Source organism: Temnothorax nylanderi, unplaced genomic scaffold (assembly GCF_030848795.1).
Source record: "Temnothorax nylanderi isolate EJ_2023f unplaced genomic scaffold, tnyl_v1.0 TNYL_tig0001_pilon, whole genome shotgun sequence".
Taxonomy (NCBI): domain Eukaryota; kingdom Metazoa; phylum Arthropoda; class Insecta; order Hymenoptera; family Formicidae; genus Temnothorax; species Temnothorax nylanderi.
Window position 1 is genome coordinate 2577019 of NW_027249063.1, and position 23494 is coordinate 2600512.

The 23494-nt window shown below is 46.0% G+C and overlaps 1 protein-coding gene and 1 long non-coding RNA gene across 2 annotated transcripts in view; one reads left to right on the forward strand and one right to left on the reverse strand.

Annotated features, from left to right (window-relative positions):
* Nucleotides 1–44: 44 nt before the first annotated feature.
* LOC139776681 (protein gooseberry-neuro) lies at nucleotides 45–22152 on the reverse strand. The gene is made up of 6 exons (XM_071713576.1): nucleotides 22101–22152; nucleotides 19254–19567; nucleotides 14480–14591; nucleotides 1535–1731; nucleotides 712–1144; nucleotides 45–426 (listed from the first exon to the last, which is right to left on the reverse strand). The coding sequence occupies exons 1-6, from the start codon at nucleotides 22150–22152 to the stop codon at nucleotides 200–202; spliced, it is 1335 nt and encodes a 444-aa protein (XP_071569677.1). The 3' UTR covers nucleotides 45–199.
* LOC139776812 (uncharacterized) overlaps nucleotides 1062–23494 on the forward strand; it is a 42554-nt gene continuing 20121 nt past the window's right edge. The window contains exons 1-4 of the long non-coding RNA XR_011719202.1: nucleotides 1062–1152; nucleotides 4446–4862; nucleotides 4934–5126; nucleotides 5270–5496. This is a non-coding gene — a long non-coding RNA (uncharacterized lncRNA). The remainder of the gene's footprint in view (nucleotides 1153–4445; nucleotides 4863–4933; nucleotides 5127–5269; nucleotides 5497–23494) is intronic.

A 23494-nucleotide genomic window follows, 5' to 3' on the forward strand; every position in this document is an offset into this window, starting at 1 on the left:
ACAATTATGTTAACATTTCAGGGAAGGGAATAAAAAATACTATATTAATATAAATTCTTTATCAATTTACAATCTTATATATACAGAATATAATAATTATATACAATAATATATAATACAATAATAATTGTATACAATAAAAGTATGCACATCCTTCGGTGCATCATCTGTAATTAATCTCTGTACAACAGCTGATCGGCTAAAATATTCCACCCACGCTACGGTGATAATTAAGCTGAGCGTGCTGAGCGTAATCGTAACCTTGGTCGTACCAGTCCGGCGTTGTACCCGCATTTGGAGTACTCGACTGAGTACCCTGAGAGCTCGCGTGCTGATGACTGCCGGTGTGTCCCGAGCCATACTCGCCGCTCTGGAAATGATTGAACTGTCCCCAACCGAGCTGCGCCCTGGACCAATCGGTGTTACCTGAAGATCAAAGACGAAATATAGATCATATATTTGCTCTAATGTATCTTCGAGCTTGGTGGAATATCGGACACGTAAGATTTTGAGTCATGCATTCGTTATATATTGGCATTTCAAATTCAAAATTCGCAACTCTATAGTTTTATTTGTTATTAGAGATCCATGGTAATAAAAGGGTCTCAAAAAATATTGAAAACGTGAAGGCATCTTCAGCTACACCCCATATGATCTTCCGATTTCTTCCAAGAATCCGGAAACTCGCATCAGATGTCACGAGGTACTCACCGGCGTTGTGCGAAAGCGACGTCGGCGCGCCGTGCGCGGCGGGTGGCTGCATCGTCGATACCTGCGCGAGTTGCACGGAGGCCGCGTGCGCCGGAAGCGAGCCGATATGGCCGGAAATGGTGACGGCGTGTCCCTGAAGGGCGCCGCTCATCGTGGTGGGCACTTGGGCCATCGTGCTCGCCATTTGGGCGACCGTGGTGCCGCCGGGGATCTGGTGGACGCTGCTAGGCGCCTGGTGCAGCGTCGTCGGGCTGTGATGCAACGTCGTGGGTACCTGCGGTATTCCGCCCGGCATCTGCGGCACCTGCGGTATCTGAACGAGCTCGTGGCTAGCCGCGGCGTATTGGCAGGGTGTCAACGGCAGATTCGCCACCGAGTGCGTTATGCTACTGGTGTGTTTGCGGAGTCGCGCCCTGCGATTGCTGAACCACACCTGAAACGGTGCGCATGACACTTGGCGGTTGCACCCTCGCGATGGGATCGATTTGATGGGAAATCGCGTTTTTTACTCCGATATTCGCGCTGTATGTAGGTAATGTACAGCGCGTGCAATATCCCGGCTTTTATTGCTTCCTCGAATCTCTACGGCCCGTTCTTTGCTCTTTCTTGGGTTCACACTTGAATTATAATCAGCGTTACTCAAATAACTTATAGAATATTGGTTAGCAAAATAATTTTTATCTACAAGACATAGATATTTTTTTTAAATTGCTTTTAACAAAGATTGGTAAAAGAATACCGGAAATTCTCTATTCGAATTGTCATAATCAATGTGATGTACTTTACGTTAATGTCGACTACTAATGTTATGCCCGATGCTCACCTGAATCCTCGCCTCCGTCAGTCCGGTTCTCTGAGCTAATTCCTCTCTGGCGTAAACGTCTGGATATTGAGCTCGTTGGAACGCAGCTTCCAGCTGTTCGAGCTGTTCGCCGGTAAACGTCGTTCTGCTTCTGCGTTGCTTTCGCTTCAGTGGAATGCCCGGCTCGCTTTCCGTGTCAGAGTCGTCACCGCAGCGACCTAAAGACCATAAAAGTGACGATCATTGTCTCATATTCAAGAAATTCAGAGAAAAGTATTCGAGAAATTTAGATTGACGTCTGAATATTACCGCGAACGACTTGTCGGGAAGTCTTTTATAGTTAAATCTAATTAATGAAGTTCAGAAATCGCGGTACGAATATATCTCTTAAACGTAATTAACGTTGTAATTCTGCAGTTATTAATAAACAAAGACGTTCGTATAACGGACGTGTTACATTTAAGAAATTAAATCTAAAATATATATAATATAATACATGTGTTCTCAACACGTCGTGTTATTACGTATTCCACGAACGCTTCTATTTTAGATGCAAATTATTAAAGTTCGTAGAATCGTACCGAACCGGTATTTTATCGTTAAAATGAGAAACTTCCTAGTTTTCTCATATCGCGAATTTTCCAATCTTTTCCTGCTCTACGGAGACTATTAATTGATGAAAAATAAAAATCTGCGACAAAGTCAAGTAGAAATACCAAATACCATTTACGAATCGATTCGCAAATTATGAGCGTATTTGCAACCGGGAAGATGTTTTCGCGATGTCGAAAACGATGGCGATCCTTTAAATTCCGCGGCGATTATTAATTGGTGTTAAAACGGCCGTCACTGCTAATCGATAAATCGTCGAAAAAGCCGCTCTGTCACTCAGCCCGCCGTTGCATCGCCGATGAACTCGCCTCTTTCTCTGAATGGTATATTGATGAGACGAGATGATCATCATTTGTATAATACGCGTATCCGACGACGGCCATTCCGCACAGTCATCGTATTTCCTACGGCTTAATTGTTTCCTACGATTGAATTCAACACGCTTCACCTAATATTTCAGAAAGAGTCCCAGCATATCGTCACAGGTTTGTTCTCATAATTCGTCGTGCAGCGAATAATTATTTATAAAAATATTTTATTTCGCACATATCTTACGTGTTTTACCAATTAAGCCGTTCAAAATGAATTGAAAAATCTGTATTCATCTTTTTATGTAAATATAACAAGAATTCTGACATATTCTAATTTAAAGTCTTTCCAATCTATCTGCTTGCACGAAACAACTTTATGCGTTCTGCATACGTTCGCATGTATACTACATATACCGCAGTCATTAAAGCATCCATAAAGTGCTCGTAAAAGGCGAGCAATGGTTACCACCGTGTTCACCGCCATCTTGCCTCGTTTTCATAATTTTGATATGTTTTATGATTGACCACTTTTTTCAGTGGGGGCCGGTTGTTTCTTGAAGAGTTTATTGTCGATGATATAATGATAGTCTTCTCGTCTCTTTCTCTCTCTATAAACATTTTTCCGCTTATTATTACGGAAATTATATGATTTATATGAGACAGCGTCTAGAATAACTAACAACTTAACAAAGACGCACTCCGCTAATGTATCTTATTATCAATCAATTTTTTCTTTTTTTTTCAAGAGATTTTTTTCTATAATTATAATATAATTATAATATATGTTATTGGTCTAAAAATATTGAGAATCTCTTCTTGAAAATTCATTTATTCTTCTCAGAATTTGAGTACACATTTTCCGCCGTGCACGGCCACTTATCTTAAATTGAAGTTAATCTTCGCCTCTCGAAACCTATTTCCCATAGAAAGCCCAGTCTTTCTGGCCGAGAACGTACAATAACGTCATGCCTCAATTTGCTCAATCATTCGATAGTTAGAATTAAATCCTCCTCGAAGAATCCTGTGAACCTCGCAATATCCTCGCATTCAGCACTTCGTTCCGTAAACATTTCTGTGCGATACGCTTCTACCTCCGTGTCATTGATAACTATTTGGCTGAAAGAACCGGCAGCTCGTGCGTCCGTTTTTCTAGTAAACGAGAGAAAAAGAACATGTATACACAAACACGTACATGCAAAGAGAGACCATCGGTAGAAACTGACCGGGCTCTACCTTCGCCAAATATTTACTCCTAAGTCGACTCCCTCCCTTATTGTCCCACAATCGTCCCATTGTCGCTCAATCGAGCGTTCCCGTGAAAGCATTGTCCCGATCGAAGCCGGACAACGTCGTGCTTTCCTTGCCATTCTCGTCTCCGTTTCATCTGTTACGAAATAACATTTAATCTCGATGCGCACGATTTTATTCGCTCGGTCGAACGCACGCGGGAGCGCAACGGTGAGCAACGAGTGGCTTGTTGTGACGTCCGACAATCCACCCCGGCACAACAAACGGGGATTAGCTCGCTCTTTTATTTGCCCACTTACGCCAGCGCGCTATCGTCGATTCCGCGATGCGGAATTAAACGGCGACGACAGTAATTCTATTTCTTACGCCGTCCGGCCGGCCGGTTCAGCCGATTTTTCGTTCGCGATCCGCGTTTTACGAGCTAACGTTCAATTGAGATCGCCTGAGGTCTCTTCCTCGAACTATTCGGGGATCCAAACAAGAAAGAGGAGATTGGAGGAGGTTCGTAGGTCCGTAGATTATTACATGTACGATCTCGACGTAAAGCTTAAGATTTATACAATAGCTTGGATTTAAAAAGAAAATTTGAGACAATTATTTTCCCTAAAGGAATTATTAAATCCTAATTAGAGAGAGTACATCAATTTAATAGATATGGCGTTGATCCGTGCATGATCAAGTCCCTATTTTTATTAATTAAGAAGCGAAAGGTGAGCGCGAAAAGTGGAATCGAGCTTTTAACCGAGCTACGTCGTCACCAGGTCGAGAGACGCCTGTCTCATATGGCGTTTGTGGAAATGTGATTCGCGCAAAGGAAGATCGACAGATATCTTCCCGAGGAACCTGCCATTTCTCTCGCGTACAGTAGAACCTGCCCCGAATCTTGCCGGCGCACAATGGAGGATGCTCTTTCCTTGCGGTTTTCACCTCGCCAGGCGGGGAAATGAAAACTAGCGGCGGCGGGTTTCAAGTGTACAAGAAAACCCAGCGGCCGTCCTTTGAGCCTGACTCCATTCTACTTATTGTGCGGCGTTACATTTGTCAAAACGCAATGTGGCCTCTGCGTGCATGGAGGCGGATGCGCCGGCATCTAGTCGAACTTAAATAACGCCCGGGGGCTTTCAGCAGAGGTAGACAAAAGCGATGCTTTTCGGCGTCCGCAGAGATTTCGCACAACGGTAATGATTAAGGAAAAACTTTCTCGTCTAATGATGTTCGATATTAAATGAAATGAATTTTCCGATTTCAGAAAATTGCCGTTCCAAGTACAAATCTCAAAGCGCTGATCGATTACGGAGTAATTTTCTAGAACGGCATCGTCGAGCGGAAATGTAATTTTCGAATAGAAGCAAGTTCGACTTTCGGTGTCGATGCGACAAATAGTGCTGGAGAGGAGTCATCGAGCTGACTGCCGCGCACTTGCAGTCATCGCGCGTCTTCAGGTGCGTTATGGAAAAAAAAAAGAAAAAACGATGGACATCTTTCGACGTTCACTATCGTCTCCCTCTTCTCGCCACCTGTGCGGTGACGACGAGGCCGGTGACAGGAATTTAAACCTGGGTTCCGTCACCTTTACTGTCTGTAGATGCAACTTGTCTCCGGGCTATTCTCCCATTCTTCCGTTTGTCATACCGAGGAACGTGAACGAGCCGCCAAAGATGCCGCCAAAGGAGATCCTCCGCCGTTTGACGGTCGCCGGAAAAAGGTCACTTCATCACGTAACCACCTTTATCTCGTCTTTCCAGAAGATGCGCGCCGCGCGATTAAAATGCACCGAGGACCACGGCCTCGTACTCCTTTCAAGAAACGAAGGTGAGAGAGTGTGAATCGCGCGTGTATATCGCAAAAGATGCTGGGAATAGAGGAAATCGAAGCACGAACAAGTTACTTTACACATGCAGGCATCTAAGAAGTTTTTTGAGATTTTTCGTAAAATTCTCTGCGTAAATTCTTGACATGCAATGGTCTTATCAAAATTATACCTGTGCATTAAATAATCAAAATTGCAATGCCTGTTTCCCGTGAAAAGAGTCAACATTATTACGAAATTAGGTAGCTTTCTGAGAATCTTAAAATGTTTTTAGGTTCCACGTATTTTTATCAAATTAACTTTTTAATTAATAATAATGAACTTCTTGTCTCGACATGTTAAATTACTAATATGCAATATTCACATTCCTGTGGTCGTCGTTTAGGATTACAGACTAAAATCTAAGAAGAAGGAGATATATCAGAGTCTAACGCTCCTATTTAAGCATTAATATTATTTTGCATTAAATAATCAAAATTGCAATGCCTGTTTCCCGTGAAAAGAGTCAACGTTATAAAATTATAAAAATTTCTGAGAATCTTAAAATTTCTTTAGGTGCCACGTATTCTTTCAAATTAACTTTTCAATTAATGATAATGAGCTTCTTGTCTCGGCATGGTAAATTACGAATATGCAATAGTCACATTCCTGTGGCCAAGCGTAAGGATTACAGACTAAAATTTAGGAAGGAGATACATCACAGGGTCTAACACTCCTATATTTAAGCGCTTCGGCACACCTTCCGCTCTTCTCGCTCAAGCGTCAGTCCCTCGTTGCCGGGACGTCTCGCGTCTACCCGGCGCAGATATCAGTGCGACTAATTATCAATTATCATTATTGGCTCGTTCGGTCGGCTTCTTTTCCCGCGGCACCGTGCACCGGCGAGACGGGGGTGGCACGGAGCGCGGACCAGGTGTGCTCCTCGCGCGCCGCGGGGACGTTCGAGAGAGGCAGGGCGGCGGTGTTCGGCGAGTCAGCATTCCTTTGCGCGGCCTCTGACATCGGCGGTCCTCTCAGAGGGCTCTACCCGTCTCCCTTCGATCCACGGGATCCCCGTCCGGTTCTCCTCGTCTCGCTCCTACCGGCCGGAAGAAAGGAGAAAAAAAGGTGGCTCTCTCTCTCTCTGCCCGTGAGCGCGAGCGGGAGGCAGGAAAGATCGAGTATTATGCGCGCGTGTGTGTATATGCGTGCGATCGTTTAGGTGCCCATATGTCGGACTTGTAATGAGAGAACGAATGCGCTCCCCGTCGGGACAGGGAGGCGGGCACTCGATGAAACGCTTTATAGATTATCGCCCCGGCCCACGCCATTGTTTTATCGCGCGCGCGGTCGTCCTGTTAGCGCGTCGGCGCCTGGAAATGTCAATTATGCCGCGGTGTGTAATTAAGCCGCGAGTCTCTCCGTGTCCGAGACTCGTTGGATCATCACCGGAGCTTGACCTGTCCGTGCGGCCGCGGCCGCCCTCCCGTCGCATATCTCTCATTTCGCGTCGCTCCTCCGGAGAGCTGGGTGAGCTCTTTTACATAAGAATCTGCCGCCGCGACGAGCGGGGCGTTTTGAGAATTTTGTGGCTTTATGAATTATTCTCTTCGAGCCCGAAGAGAGCGAGGGTGACACGTACGTTTTACTTTTACATTTTCGTTGTCGTTCCTCATTCAGCGATGATGTAAGATCCGGCTCCCAGCCGGGGCGCTGTCGACGAACGACAAGCGTTATGCATCGGCGGGTGAATTACCAGCTTCACTTCCAGGTGATCCCTGTCGCCTGCATTATATCCGCGCGCGCGCGCCTCGGGACCGTCGTTGGTTGGTTCCGTTGATAGGCACAATCAATATCGGCCTCACGAGGATGAAAAGCGGCCGATCGGGCCGTGAATAGATCGCGTGAAAAGACGCGTGTAATCAATTACGGGGTGAGGAGGGAGAGGGGGGGCGGTCCCGCGGTGTCGAGAGCAAATATCTCATTCGTAGCAACGTCATCCAGAAATGTGCCGGTCAGCATCCCCGCTGCGTGTGCGTTGCGCTCGTACACGCGCGTCCTGTCGCGGTCGCCTCGTTCGATCGCACGTACGCGCGGCCCCGTAATGCCGTCATCGCCGTCCCATCCGTATAGCGTACGCGAAGTCATTTTGCGCGATTAACACGTTGATCGCGGAGCGAGATTATCGTAAATACGGCGAAATGACTCATGCCGTTATTGTTAACGGCGAAGGCTAACGCTAAAGCGTTTGCTCTTGAAACGTTGTACATCGTTACACGGTAACACGACCGTCAGAAAGTACAATAGAAATACAAGATTCGCTATTCCAGAACGTATAGTATCCAGGCATGGAGAGTTTGTTTCGTCGATCGCCATCGAACACGCGCGAGCGATCTTCCCCTGCCGTCCGTCGGCGCACGGCGATCGAGATGGGTGGGATCTGAAATCGGATATTTAGCGGGACACTTGCACCAAGCCATTCGAAGATATAACACACGCACAGTTCGGTGGGCTTGACGTTCCTCCAAAGCGGGGTGGAGTCTACGCCGAGGCCGAGGATCACGACAACGGTTACCCCCGGGTCGCAAGCAACAGATCGGTTGTCGCATGTAGATCGCCGCCGCTTTCCTGCGCCTCCCTTTTGCTTTCCGCGTGTCGAATCGGCCGCTGAATGGCGGAAAAGGTGCCGCACCTCCGTAGGTTATAAATCTAGCCCTCCTCTCCCGGCACGGCACCACCTTCCCACTCCCGCCGCTCATGGGGGTCCCCGGGATGCGGTGTGTGAGGTCCCCTAAATGGTAACAAATGTCCTCAAAAACGCCAACAATGAGCCTGCGAAGCGGTTGACATTTGTGAGCCACGGTCTGTCTTCCTGTCAACGCCCGTGTATACGCGCCGTGCGTGTGAGGAGCGCGTAAGGGAGGAAGAGGAAGAGAGGGACGAGAGACCGGTAGTCGGGTACGAGGGTTGTGTGTGTGCTGACCGATCTCGATGACAGTTTTTCACCGGTACAACGACGGGCCGCTAACAATTAGGCCGCGTTAGGTACTTCTCCGAGGCAGCGATCTCTCGGCCGGCGTCGTCGTTGGTGGTCCGTGTAAGGGCAGTTGTGATGACGGTGCACAGTTTTTCTTTTATTTGCCGGAGTCCCGTTCCTTTCTCCACAAACAATCGCCTCTCGATTATGACTCTGAGAATTATTATGTATTCGTCCCCGTACCCCACACGCAAGTGCAATGTGGACGGAATAAAGAATTCACAGAAGATGTCCTGTGCGTCGATCGACGATCGTGACCGAGCTCTCGATACCTAATACATTTTTTTTTCTTATTGGTCGCAGTTTAATGAAGATTTGCTTGAGCAGCATTTTTCCTACGTTCATAACACAGGCCTCAAGTGAACGTTGACAGCGTCGTGGTCAGTTTCGACCTATCCATTGACCTGACCACTAAAATTATGAGGTGGTTAACTATGCCTCCCTCGGGATGAAACGAGCTACCGCGCTCATTATTTCGAAACCGCATTGCTGGTGGCCTTTTTAAAAGAGCACAAAGGTGCCGACTTTTTTTTTGTTTCGATATCGACAGCACAGATGGAATTCAATTTGTGGAAATTTAATGCTGAGTGTATTCTTCGAAAATATGCGGTGGGAGGAGTATTTTTTTTCTTTAAGTTTTCCTGGTGCTAAATTGCCGCGTTCTTGAACACTTTAAATGACACGAATCAAACGAAAGATTTTGCTTTATTTCTTGAAAATGTCAAGTTTAATATATACAGAGATTACAGAAAAAAAGAAGTGTTAAACTTAATGCTCAACTTATATGCTCAAATTAACGCGTTCATTCATACACAACAATCTATAATCTTCTTATAAAAATTTCAACTTTTCATTTCAACTTTTTTTCTTGGTTACATAAAATGACTTCATTGAAGCAATATAATATTATTTCAAGATTAATTTCCACGTTGAAACTGAAGATATTTTCAAATCAAGAATATTCTTTTTTTCTGTGTACGATTCTTGATCATATGTATGTCTCAATGATACTCTTATCACGCATTTGCAAAAAGTATATTGCCGTTATCTTTACAAGCATAAATACTTAAACATAAAAGATATTTTTCTGCACGTTTGCGGATGTACAAGTTGCAAGTATGTGTATACGTTCGCAAAAATACTCGAGTACAAAGTCCCTTTATAGAATGATCGATTGATCGTCCTCGAGCGACGTTGCTGTATAATTAGCATTTTTTCCGTAACATGCGCGCGAGCCTCGACTCTTAAAGTGTGCCCGATTAAATCGCGGCTTAATGAAAGAGAAGAGTACGACGAGTTGCGGGCCGAGAAACGAAAGGGGTGAGGTGGCTCAGAGGAAACGACAGAGGCGATGCGGGAAATTAAAGCGACAATGTAGTCGTTAAGTTTGCATCTGCGCGCTTCATACCTTGTTGCAATTATGTCTCAAGTGATTAAGATCAAAAAGCTGATATCTAAACATCTCCGACATTTGAAATGCTTCTTTGCAGAAGATCGAGAAATAAAATCACTTATACGAGAATAATTAATAAGTACAAAAATAGTATAAAGAAATAAATACCATTGCTTTGTGTAAAAACATATATTTAAATTGTAAATCGAGATTATACAATACTCGCTCGCGCGGGTTTCCTCGAAAAAAGATGTCACGATAAGTTGGGCGTAAAATGTAAGAGTAAGTAATTATCAATCAATCCGAAGGGATTATCCCGCATAAACTCCGGACTCCTTCTTAATTCAATCTGAGGGGTAAAGCCGCGTCCGTAAAGACACCCGTCGTACGATACGGGTATGTACATCGCTCTCGGAGGATTATACGCTCGCGTGACAAGGATCGCGTCCACGGATCCTGCGGCCTGCGGCCCGATTCGTGCGGCGCATTAGATACACGCTTTGATATCTGCAGCCCCGACGTCCCCCGGCCCTCTGCTCCCTTTCTCGCGTCCTTGCGTCCTTTTTCTCCTCGCCCGCGTGTAATCGCTCACTGACTCCTCTCGCATTCCTCATCGCGTCGATGTGTCGACTCTCGAACCGCGATGTTTCGCAACTCTCCCGGAGATAAGGATTACGAACCGTGGAGCGACAAAGTATCATTGCCCGATACGACGTTGATAAAGCGAGGAAGTCGTGAATAAATTAGAGGGATATGTGGTTGATCTCGTTTCTTTGCAAAAGTTCTCTTTTTTTTTCTTTACAAGACCGACGACGTAAAAATAACGCGCCGCAGAATCCAAACTTGATCAGGAAATACACAAATGTTTTTGATAGTCTAATAAGGTTTTATGTTATTCTACGTGGGCAGTAAATTTAATTTCTACTCGTCGAGATGATCGATTCCACTTCGATACACGGTAAAGCGAGGGTAACACTAATATAACATGCAAATCACCGTTTTTAGCGCACTAAGGATCCATCCCGATATTATCGCGGCTTCGAAAGATCTTATTGACTCTTCGCGCGCGGCTTGATAATAGCGCGCTGAGGCAACTCGCGACGGCCGAACAATGTGGACGTCGAGCCGGCGCGGCGCGATGTAATCTGCAAATTTGATTGCGAATCATGCGAGCACGGGGTGTCGGCAGCGCGTAAGAAAAGGGATCCCGGCGCGGTGTGCGCCGAAGTGTGCTTAAACATCAAAAACAGTATCCCATGAGCGTCGGCGGCGGCGCATTCCCGATGAGAGCGATCGTCGATCGTCGATACAATCAATAAACCTGATTGTGAATCACTTAGCGGCGTTGTTCATCGCGCGGATATTCTCCCGGCCCGATCTCGCGTCGAAGAGAAAAAGATCCGAGAAAGAGAAAGAGAGAAAGAGAGGAGGAGGGGAGGGGGGGAAAGAGGAAGAGAGAAAGAGAGAGAAAGAAAGAGGTGATGCGAGAGAGGGATCAGAACGAATATACATATTATACACGTGTGTCGGTGCAGCGCGAGAGGGGCGGGGAGGAGGGATGGTGCAGGGGGGGTGGGCAGGACCCATTAGGCTAATCCCTCGTCGGCGGCCGAGGCCAAAGGAACGGAATAAGAAGGAATAAGAAAGCCACAGGCTACGTGTCATTCCTGCTTGCCTGCCGACACCTATACCCTGACCGACACCTCCGCCATACTACGAGTATATCCGTCCAGAGGTGCTCCCTATCACGATTGCCCCCTCGCTCCCTATTCCGCGCCGCGCGCGCGCGGCCAGACTCGCCCGTAAGTTATTCAACCGCACGGCGGCGGCGCCGACGAGCGCGATAGTAATTCATCCTTATCTGGAAAGCGGCATGAGGGAAAGCGGAAGCTTGATCGCGAGCGGCTTGAGTTGGCCTTTCGTCGAAGTCGCCGATATTCACCACGCGCGAAATAAAAGTGGAACAGTCTCATCCCGACTTAATTATTATTTTACATTTTCGTTAAATTAATTAAGATTGACAAAATGGTATCTTGATAATTCGCTAGCAATTGCACACAAAAATCCCAATTGCCCTTTACGTATTCTTCTAAATAGATTTATTGAACTCTTTTTACTTAATAAATTTCTGTGAAAAGTATTCGTTTCGTAACGGCACTCGCGATATTTTAATAAGTGCCACTTAAGTGCTTCTTTTCGTTTAACACTGATGACAGGAAGTCGTAAAGAGTCACGTCCGTTTCGGGATTTATTTATTTTTCACGGTATACGGTGAGAGACGTCGCTCTTGTCTCTCGAAATTCGCACGAGCGAATTGCGGCGCAACGCGGCGCGGATAAATTGCATCGCCGGCGCGGCGCTTTAATTCGGCCGATCGGCGTTAATCAATTTTACTGACCGCGAAAGCGGTTAATGACGAATAAACGGCGGCGTGAATGAGATCGGCGTGTGAACCCGCTCGTTAAATAATTATTCATTTTTACACCAGGCCCGGCGCGGCACGGCAAGGACGAGGGGCGAGCGGCCGAGATTCCTATCATTGTAATTTTGGGGGAAAAAATTATGAAGCGCGTAGGGCAGAGTTACACATCGCGAGCGGCGCGCATAATTAACCGCGTCGAAACCGATATATGCATCCGTAATTGACGGTTTCCGCGGTTTGCTCGCCACGCGGTTAGCGTTTCCACAAAGGCGCCTTCTTATTGGCGAAATTCGCGCCCTAATTTAAGACACGTTAATTATTGTTTTTCGAAATTTATCGACTGCTTCTGGTTATTTATGACCGCGCGATATTTTTTTACCGCCGTTCCGTCTCCACGCTCCGGTCTCGACTTGAATCTCATGTCCGAAATGAATCGTGCTAAAACGATCACTTGCGCGAGATATTACGTGAAACGATATGTGCGCGCTGCAAGAACCAATTTGCGCGATTAGATTGATTAAAGAATCGTCGCGGGGACGGGCAGGGGAGCCGCGAATGAGCACCGCTGTCGACGTGTGGCAGGCGGCCCGTTTGATCTCCGCGGGACCCTCGCGGAGCCCTTGGGCCTTGAGGCCCGCTCTTGCCTCTTGGCTCTCGACTCTTTCCTCACATTCTCGACGGTCCGCGATCGAAGGATCTTTTCTCGACCCCGGCAGCATCCTCGCCCGCCTGACTTCTTAAGACTTTGGGACACCTGTAACCGCTAATTCCACCGTGTCTACCTGTATCAATCACGAAAACAGATTCCCGCTTCGCGTTTGGAACATGTAGCTAATCGTGCGCGCCCGCGGCTTAAGAATCGGGATATTCCATCAAAACGAGATCTCGATCGAGAGGCTCAATGGGAGGTATTTATGATTATAATCATGCGATCTAATAAGTTTATTTGTAACTTGCTATAATTTTTATTATTTGTAAGGGAATAGCCATCGTTCATCGTATCGTTAAATTTTAAAGCCTATGACTTTACATAATCTTTGAAATAATCCTTTATAACTCGTGGGTATGCAACATAATCTATAAATTTTATCATAGATGTAGAATAAAATAAACTTTTCAATAATCAATTTTTTTATCATCAAATTGGATGATAAAAACAATACGTATATGCCTATCAATTATATCATCAATTATATCATCAATACACATTAGAGATTTGTGTTCGTTTATTTTTGCAAATTGCAAATTAATAAAATTATTTTTATATTCTGTATCTCTAAAAGAATAAGGAAATACACCGAAAGATTGAGATCCGCTTAATCTCCCATAAAGATAGAGATTCGCTTCAAATTCGTCAAAGAGTTAACAAATTGCACAATTTTCTGCGTATTCAGAAGCATTGTGGGAAGTTTTATTAATGCCTTCGAGCAACCACGCATCGCGGGATAAAACCGCATCACGGAAATCTCGGAAGGAGGAAGGACGGGACGAGGGACGAAGGATAATATCCCCGCGCCCCATAAGATATTGACACTTCTGTAATCCGTTTGTCGGATGTGTGGGCAACCTGGCTAATCCTGCTCACGCCCACCGGAGATTAAATCCTGCCGGTCCGCCGACTCGTTCGAGCTAACTTGGTCCCTAACAGCGAGGCGCTTAAGGCCCCGGTATATATATATACGCTCGCGTACGTCAAACTGGGTCCACAGGGACCGGCGGAGGTTAAAAGCTCTTGATGCCCCTCGAGACGATGGATCGCGCGTCTCTCGTTCTTTTTTTTTTTTTTTTTTTTTCTTTATCTTATCTTCCTCCTGCGTTCCATATTTCTCGCGCGATATCGCGCCGGCACGGCCTTTGCTATTGGGCCCGCTGCGCGGACTTCTTTCTCGCTGCTGACAGCCTAAAAGGGTAATTAACCCTTCGACTGTCCGATGGGAACTTTACGCGGCTTTCGCGCTATTTCGTGCTCGTTTTGCTTCTCGCGAGCGGATAACGATCGCGTATAGAGATACTCGGATTGGCTGAGAGTTGACGTCGACTTATCGATTTGGAATTTATTGGAAAATCTTACGGATCGTAATGCGCGTGTAGAATTTCTTAAGCGAAACTTACAATTAGTAAAGGGAATACAAAGGAACTCACAATCAGACTTACCGCCGCCTAGTATGCCATTGATAGTGTAATCCTTCTTTCCGTCATCTCCTGGTCGTCCACCCCGAAGAAGCCTGCTAATGGAGCTGACGCTCGGTGGATCCGAGAAACCCTCCTGCGTGCAAATCAAGCTACTTATTAACGAACTACATATAATTCAATTTATTGCCATATTACTAAAACCACTGGTTGCAACTTATGATCAGCCTAATGAATATGACTCGATCTCGATTGCCTTCTAAAAGCAGAAAGCTAGAAATCAAATCGAATTATTTCACGATTGGAATTATTCAACGTTGACGGAACCGGCAATTGTTTGCAAAGATTCCCCATTATAGGATATATAATTTTCGTAGATAGACAAACGGCGGTGCTATTATTATGATAATGATAAAACAGTTCTATCGCGTTTTGTTTTCGCATTAAATTCGCGTAATTTCCGCGTAAAAACATTTGCAATATCCCGGATAGAGATTGCTAGGCTTACGCAAAACCTTGTACGTTTCCGTGTCGATCGAGGGAACAGGGATCGATCGATCGTAGAGTTATATGGCGTCGACGACCCGCGTGTGGCATTTGCAACTGCAGGCTACCGCACTACAATTTGCCGCGATTATTTTCGTGTCGGCATACACATTTGCGCCGCGCTGAGAGAATCGGCATTATTATACATTGTGCACCGTTATACGGTGTTCACTAGAAATTCAGACTCGCGGGATCCAGGTTATTCGGTGACGAAACGCGTAGATAATCATGGAAAATAAAAGCAACATTTTCAACGCGATCGGATTTTGTTACGTCATTGGCGCAGGTATTAGGATGCGAACGATCGTGATGACGATCCCAGGAATCATCGACAAGAGACTCGTTGGTCATTTGAGGAAACGTATAAATCCATCATCGTGAATTCCACGCGAAATAAATCAAATTAATTCGACGAAGTAAAAAATAAAATTGATTTAACGTTAAATATCATTTGATTTTTCACTTAACGAGTAAGCCCTCCTAAAATCATTTCATGGTATTTATTATAAGTGAGAGATTTGCCTCGAATGGCTTTGATTACTTTGACTGTGATTGCGGTTTAATTATACGTGCGACGTGAGACAAATGAATCATAAAGTGTAAGTAGGATTACTGCTTAGAATTAGGATTGCTGCTTAAATTACTGCGACGAAGTATTTGTCATCTTCAGCATTCTTGATGAATGGTTGAATGGCGAATCGTTAGCCAGTTTTTAATCATATCTCGGAATACGGAGAAGAATTTGTGATTCAGCAAACAATCATTCGCGAAATCCGTTATTCTGTTTGTGCGAAAGACTGGACTCTCTTCCTCTGCAACTGCAGTGATTTTGGCGTTAGTCTTGCAGTGTACTTCTAAGTGACCGTTACGAGAGGCCCGTAACATCACAAACGGGATCTCCGTTGAGCCATCATCTTCATCGTAATAATTGTAGTTTCAACGATTCCAACGCGGTTGCTGATGGATGTCCGCCGCAAAGTGAGCGATCCCTAGGATCGCCACACGGAAGTATAATAGCGATCAAGTATAAGGTATCCAATATCCGATCCAAGCCTTTCATATAAGTACCTTTCGTTCCGTACAAAATAATATACATTATACACGGCGTTTAAGAAGAAACATATCAAGATGACATTTAAATCTAATTTAAAAAAATATATTAAACAAAAAGAAAAATTGCATTCGTGGTTTATTGAGATTTACGATGTTTCAAAACTCGACCTGTCGTTCTTTGATATAAAAAGCAGATTTATATATAACTTCAATATCACGATCAAGATCAAGATTATTCAGATCGAGTCCATTTAACTGAGATTGCATGAGATATTGGATGCAGAGTGTGCGGGTCATAAGCTCGTATAGAGTTTCAAAGATTTCTTCATATCTCGTGATTCCATATCGGGTATCGAGAAAACTTCGTCGCCACACCTACCCGTGGCATCGTCCCGCTGCGAAGCCGCGAAAATCTCCGCACGTACGCACGCGCCGATACCGATCGGCGTTATCGGCGCGGCGATCGAGTGCGTGCCGAACGGGCGATTCGCTAAAGAGAACGAGATAAATAAAGAAAGCGCGTGGTAAAGATCGAGTGAGCATTATCCTGCGAGCCAAGGTGAAAGAACTGCCTTTCGCCTTTGCCGAAGATTTAAAAGGGGGAAGAGCGGGTGGAAGAACGCGAGGGGGAGAGCGGGCGATTCGAGGAGCGGGAGAGAGAGAGAGAGAGAGAGAGAGAGAGAGAGAGAGAGAGAGAGAGGAGAGAGAGAGAGAGAGAGAGAGAGAGAGAGAGAGAGAGAGAGAGAGAGAGAGAGAGAGAGAGAGAGAGAGGAGAGAGAGAGAGAGAGGAGAGAGAGAGAGAGAGAGAGAGAGAGAGAGAGAGAGAGAGAGAGAGAGAGAGAGAGAGAGAGAGAGAGAGAGAGAGAGAGGAGAGAGAGAGAGAGAGAGAGAGAGAGAGAGAGAGAGAGAGAGAGAGAGAGAGAGACACGGGGGAAAAAAGAGAAGAGAAAAAAGGAAAAGGGGGTCGTCGGTGTCGATCGCTATCTGCCGGATCGCCGATCTCAGAAACAATAACGATCCTTCTGCCCGGTGGTGGCTGAGGCGTCGGGTCCCGGGCGATGACAGGAAAGAGAGAGAGATAAACGTAGGACCCGGCGAGGCGGCTTGGACCACGGGAGCGACGAGGAGAGAGAGGCGCCTTGCGGGCCTCGGGGCCCCAGGAACGCCCCCTTCCAACATTAAATGCCGTATTAATGCCGGCCACGACCGGCCTGCCTCCACGACTGCAACGGCGTACGTGTTCTCGAAACCGTTTCTCGTTCCTCCTCTACGACGGCTCTCTCGTCGTCCTCTCGTCGTCTCGCCCTTCGTAAATCCGCCGTCCGTGCCCGCTCTCCTTTTTCGAACGGTGTTTTCGGCGGCTTCTCTCTCGCTCGCTCGCTCGCTCGCTTTTCCTCGCTCTCGCGAGCCCTCTTTTCTCGCTCTCTCGCCTTCACGTCTTCTTCTTTATCATCGCTTTCTTTCTCTCTTTCGTTCTCTTTCGCAGACGCTCCTCCACTCTCTCTCGCGCCACTACTCTCGTTTTGCTCATGCCTTGCTTTCTTCCGCGCTCGCGCTTTCGCTCTCGTTCTCTTTCTGGCTCTGGCTCTTCTACAATCTTTCTCTCCCTTTTCCTCTCTCGCGTGTATTTTTGCACGCACACTCGTCCTCCGCAGATTGATACATTTTCTCCTTATTGTCGCTCTTTTGCGGTTGATACGCACGATGCGTCTTTTCGGACAAGATTTATCTCTCTATCGAGTAGGTCGCCCTCGGCAAGGGAGAGGCGTTTCGGCATTGAAAGGGGGACAAGATATCCCATCTTATCGGAATTTCGCACGGTTTCGGTTTGAGAACCGTCGTCGATCTTATCGCGGAGACACGTAGAGATATTCGTGGCCCCCCCCCCCTCCCCCGAGATCCGATACCTGACTTTTGTTGCTTCGAGAGAGGAGTGCTACCGAGCTAGACGATCGACATGATCGCAAATAAAAGCAGGACGAGCTCGGGGGGTCAATAAGGATTCACGTCGAACGTGACGAAGCCGTATTAAATAGTCAATTAATTTCCTAATAGTTCTTGGTGACACCATCTTCTGCTTTCATCCTCTTCACGTGGTATAAAGTATTTTTACTGAAAAAGTGGTGAATACATTTAGATCGAGGACAGCAGGAAACGAAATCATTCTCACGTAATATAATTTTTGCCGGTCAGAAACTTTAAATTTCCTGTGTACATTTATATTCTCCTTACATTTTATAATTTACCAACGCCTACTTCGATAGCAACTCATAATTAAATACGTCCTCAAAGTCGACGTTGATGTCGCGTGAGTAATTAATCTTCTCTCTCATCGCGGTAATATCTTCCTCGAGCATCGTACGAACGGCGTTTCTTTCCTCTTTTTTTTTTTCTTTTTCTTTCTATCGGAAAATCGTCGGAGGGCGTTATACGCCGGGATTGGACGGTGCAACGCGGAAGAGATAATTCGCGGAAAAGCACATTTGCATACTCGAAAATCGAGACGCGGAGCGGAGGTGTTACGCCAATGAGGCGTGGGTGTAGACGGCGGTCAGTAAAGTATTAAAGGACACGCGAGTCGCCTCGGGCTGCTCACGTACCCCGCCGCTCTCGCCTCTCGTGCACAAGATTAAAAAGCCCCATTGAGCATGATCTCCGAGAGAGATAGAGACACACACGAGTAAGCGCGCAGAAAACGTCCACCACGTTCGATCGAAGGGGTCGAGCGATGGCTCGCGGGGGTTTTCGCGGACCGGAAAAATGCCCGCGTGACCGGAATAATGAAGCAGCAGCTTGAAATCGCTATTTTACCTTCGTATTCATACAATCGTGGCTTCGTGTATCCCTCTCTCTTTTTTTTGTATTATACACAGCGTCTCCTCTTCATTTATTTAAGATTCTATTTTCTGGAGGGCTTTTATAACGGGAATCTTATTACCGTTCTCTCCCGAATCTCCCGATGTTATTCGAATAATTACAAAATAATAAAGGTTTTTTATTCGACTTAACTGGCTATCTTTATTAATTATATATAATCGACGATATTAATTATTTCAATCATAGGTTTTGGTCCTTCTCCATCGACTTTTGATGCTAATATGTATAAGCATCAAAAGTCCTCTTTAAAGTCACTGTAAAGAATTTATTGCAAAAAAATATAAATTACAGAATAATTACGTAAACGATTTCTTCCGCTCACCTTCATGAGTTTATCCCTGATCTCCCAAGAAAATATTCCCGGATTGTCCCTCTTTAACTCCTCGATCCTCGCCTCGACTTCCGGCGTGGCCACTCGCGGCTTGCTGCCGCCGATCACGCCCGGTCGAATAGATCCGGTTTCCTGATACCGATTCAGGATCTTCGAGACGCAGCCGTGCGAGACTCGAAGCTGCCTGGAGATCACGCAAGGACGGACTCCCGCGGCGGCCATTTCTACGATTTTCAGGCGGATGTGATTAGGGAGAGGTCGCCCGTTGATGAAGACCCCACCTAGCTGATTCATCCGTCCTTGTCCTGCAAAAAGAAATCGAAAAATTAATAAGATTCAAAATTAGAGCCCCAATTATTATCAATTGCAAAATACGAAAGCGCTATTAGAGATTTTTTAATTTTAAATTAATAAACATACATTGCAATCTTAAATTCCAAAGAAACTTTTTAAAAAGCACACATCGGTCAAAGTATTATAAATATCAAATAGGCGAATGTTTATTTCTCCCGGCAAAAATCGCGGAAACGCTCGGCGAATAATCGCACGTGGTTCTCGTTGGAAAAACGAAGGTAACGAACGGGCGTGGAGGGAAACGCGGTTTCGCGAGCGGCCCCGCGGCCGCGCAATTGCGGTGATTGAGCTTGAAATTAACGGCGGAATCGGACCGGGGCGCAAACATGAAATCAGATAAGAAGGAGCGGCGTGCACACTCTCATATACCGGTGCCGGGGATACCAAAAACACGGCTAACAGCCGTAAAATTGAAGAAGTTATGCGCGCGAGGAGGCGTGCACCGGGCCGTTTCCAGCACTAACGAGTATAAAGCCGGATCGTTAGTCGAATTAGCCACCCTACTGTACGTGACATTAGCTCCCGTATCATCAGGCCATCCCGGGGTAAGAGCTCGCGCGCGGTGCCGCGCGCGTAATTACTATGTTTACGCATTACGGACGCTCCGTGTACACAGAGAGCGAAGAGACGGGTAATTATAATAATCGTCTGACCGCGCGCGCACGCGCGCGCGGCCGGAACGACGGAATCTCATTGTCGACGGAAACGCTCGTCGGGCCATTTTCGGATCGACCGAGGATCGGCTGGGAATCCCTTTCGAGGGATTCCCAGTTAGCTTTCGGCCGATATTAACAACGGTAATCGGCGCCTTTGTCACGCCGACCTGAGGATGGCCTGCTCTTGCGTCGGGACGCCTTCTGAGTCTGCCGTCTCGGGCGTCCCGCGGTGCGCGTAGCAAAAATTGTCACGTCTGCTGTAACTGCGACTTTTGCGCCGCAGACACTTTAACAGATATTTTATGAACCTACACGTTTTGCCTATTTAGGGCCGGTTGTTCCAACCTACTGGTAAACTAAAACTAATAATTAAATCATGTATATGTCTTCATTTTTCCTTCAAATTAGACAAAGATAGACGTGTGATTTAATTAGTCAGTTTACCAACAGGTTGGAACAACCGGCCCTTAATAAAATTAATGAGATAATTTGAAGAATTTGATGATTAATGCATTTTTAATAATCCCAGTACTGAAATTACAATATTTTTGTAATGATGTATATCATAGGTTTTGACATTTACCTTGTTATTATTTTAAATAACAATTTTCTCAAATTATACAAGCGGACGATATTATTTTTTCATTCATTTGTCGAACTGTAATCGACTGACACGGATCTTGGATTCAGATAAAAGCAGTGATCACGACATGTGATCACATTACCTATCATTGTTAATGATCTGATCGCTAATTATCTACTTAGCGAACAGGATATATCGTTTCGACAATTTGCGGTTCGCGTTACCGCGATGCGTTTCACACAATGCGCCTAAGGGAAAATTCTGTCACGCCTAATAAATATCCATGTCCAATAGCGGGGCACGATAATATCAAATGTAGATTTGTCTTATTCAATTTCGTAGCGCGAGCTCGTATTAAAGATGAATATCAATTAAATGGCGGCGAAGGGGAGAAATGTTTAATGTATGGCCAGGCGCGGCGCGAACGCGCGTTACCATTTAATTTACGACGGGGATCGCTCGCTTTGGACAGGATTGATTTATCAAAATCACACGGCGGTACGATCGATCGAATGTGTGTTAATGGCGATCGTGACTGAATTTAATTATCGTCTTAATAACCGAGCACGAACGTGACGATTAAGCGGCTGCATTGTTATCGAACGTGGCGTTGCGTAAATTATTTAATCGCAGTAATAGAATTTTCAAATGCGACGATTAACGTCAGCAGTTAATTCGACGCAAATGCACCCTTTTACGCATGCTGTTATTATATACGTACGAACGCGGCGTCAGAGACGCGCGCGCGCGCGCGGCCAGATAAGATCTGAGAATCGCAATTAAGAAATGCAAATCGCGAAACTATTTCCCATTAAAACATTTATGCATTATAATCATCGGGAATTGTATTTGAGCAGCACGATTATAACGATTATAACTGCCACAGTGTCTAATTAATTTATTTTTTAAAAATTGATAATCTATGCAGCTGAGCTTTGACCCTCTAAAGATTGTGTGTTTTCTTTTTCATTTATGCGGTAATTTATTTAACATTCTCGTGAGAATTTCTAGCCTTGCCACGAGGCCTAACCTTTCGTAAAATCGACTCCCGAGAAAGCTCTATTATTTTTCCAACTACTGTATTATGAAATCTTTTTGATAAACTTTTCTATAGAAACGTGAAAGAGAGAGAGGACACCTCAAGTTTTACTAACAATAAGCGCCTGTCGCCGTTCATCATTTCGCTAATACGATTCTCTGATTCAATTCGACGATCGTTTTCTCGTTTTTTCGACGCAAACCAACCTTGGAACGGATATCCGCCAAAGATGGGCCTCATCCCGCTGGTAACGTCCATGCCGGTGGTCCTGGTTCTCGTTACGTTATCCGAGTGACACAATTATTCTCACACACACTAACAAGGGAAACTCCACTCTCGCCGCTCTTGAGCGGCGTCCAGAGAGCGCTCGTCCTTCGCGCTCGCCACTCGCCCCAAAAGGAAAAGACTCTTCGCCGAGCCAGATCCAGAGGGAGGAGTGGTCGCACGTTTTGGTCCCAGGTCCCAAGCAGACACGGATGGTCGAGTGGGAACTCGCAAGAGAGAAAGAGAGACGAAGAGAGGGGAAAAAGAGAAATGCAGAACGGACTCTGCCGCGCGCGCACGGAAGGAACAAATAAAACGCAGCTCTCTCTCCGCGCGGTCTCTCCGCGCGTATAAGGGGGTGAAAACGGTGTTTAGCGCGAAGAGGGCACGGTCGCCCTCGAACACGGGGGAGGGCAACGTCGCGATCGGGCACGTTCCTGAGCCGGGGAAACAAGAAAACGAATCGGCAAAGCACACGTTGCTTTCGTTACGAGGGGTACTACGGCAATAACGTGTCAGCTGTGGGGTACCGTGTGTCCCCCGTGTGTCTCTCCCTCGAAAGAGAGAGCACCGAGGGGGGCTCACGTCCGTACGTAGGAGCGGAGGGGCGGAAGGGGGGAGGCCTCCGTGATCTCTCTCGCTGGGACTCATGATACCAGTGGGGTCCCACTGCTGGCTACGCCCTGCCACGTGGTTGGCAAACGAATGCCGCACAATGGGCGGCTCTGCCCACGGGGCCGCCCACGGAACGTGTCGTCTCGCGGAGGATTGCATCTCGCGCTGTGTATCGCTGCTACTGATACGTGTACGGTACACCGGGGACGATAGCGCGATCGGCAAGCGAAGTGATTGGCGGTCGTTGAGTGAATTTCGGATAAAACGCGTCGTTTACGATGCAAATATGAATCTTTTAGGTACAGTGGGATAAATCGTCATCCATTAGACGGATGAGATATAATAATACGCTCTTTTTGCGATAATAAATTTAAGGAACAAAGTAACGAATCCCAAACTCTTAACGCCGTCTTCGTTTTTTCTCAACTTTTTTCTCTCTGCGACATTTTTCTGGCGTGACTTCTTCAATAAGTTACGCTTTTTAAGTTACCTGCCATAAATATCAACGCGTAACGGTATTATCCGACAATTATTCTTTGAGAGTTTTTTTCCCGTCGATCTGAGAATTCTCGGTTACGAGGTGCTTCCTGTTGGGCTTCGGAAGTGTCGCCGCCGCCGCGCTCGTCCAAAATGAAGAGATATTTATGACCCCCGCCACTGGGGGTAAAATAATGATGAACGCATAATGGGCCTAGCATAAATTTTTACGAAGGATTCACTC

Excerpts from the sequence above, each read along its gene's own strand:
- LOC139776681 (XM_071713576.1), bottom strand. The coding sequence starts at position 22,152 with ATGGACGTTACCAGCGGGATGAGGCCCATCTTTGGCGGATATCCGTTC. Across the intron at positions 19,568-22,100 it reads TGGCGGATATCCGTTCCAAG|GACAAGGACGGATGAATCAG; the intron begins GTTGGTTTGCGT and ends TTCTTTTTGCAG. Across the intron at positions 1,145-1,534 it reads TGACGGAGGCGAGGATTCAG|GTGTGGTTCAGCAATCGCAG; the intron begins GTGAGCATCGGG and ends GCACCGTTTCAG.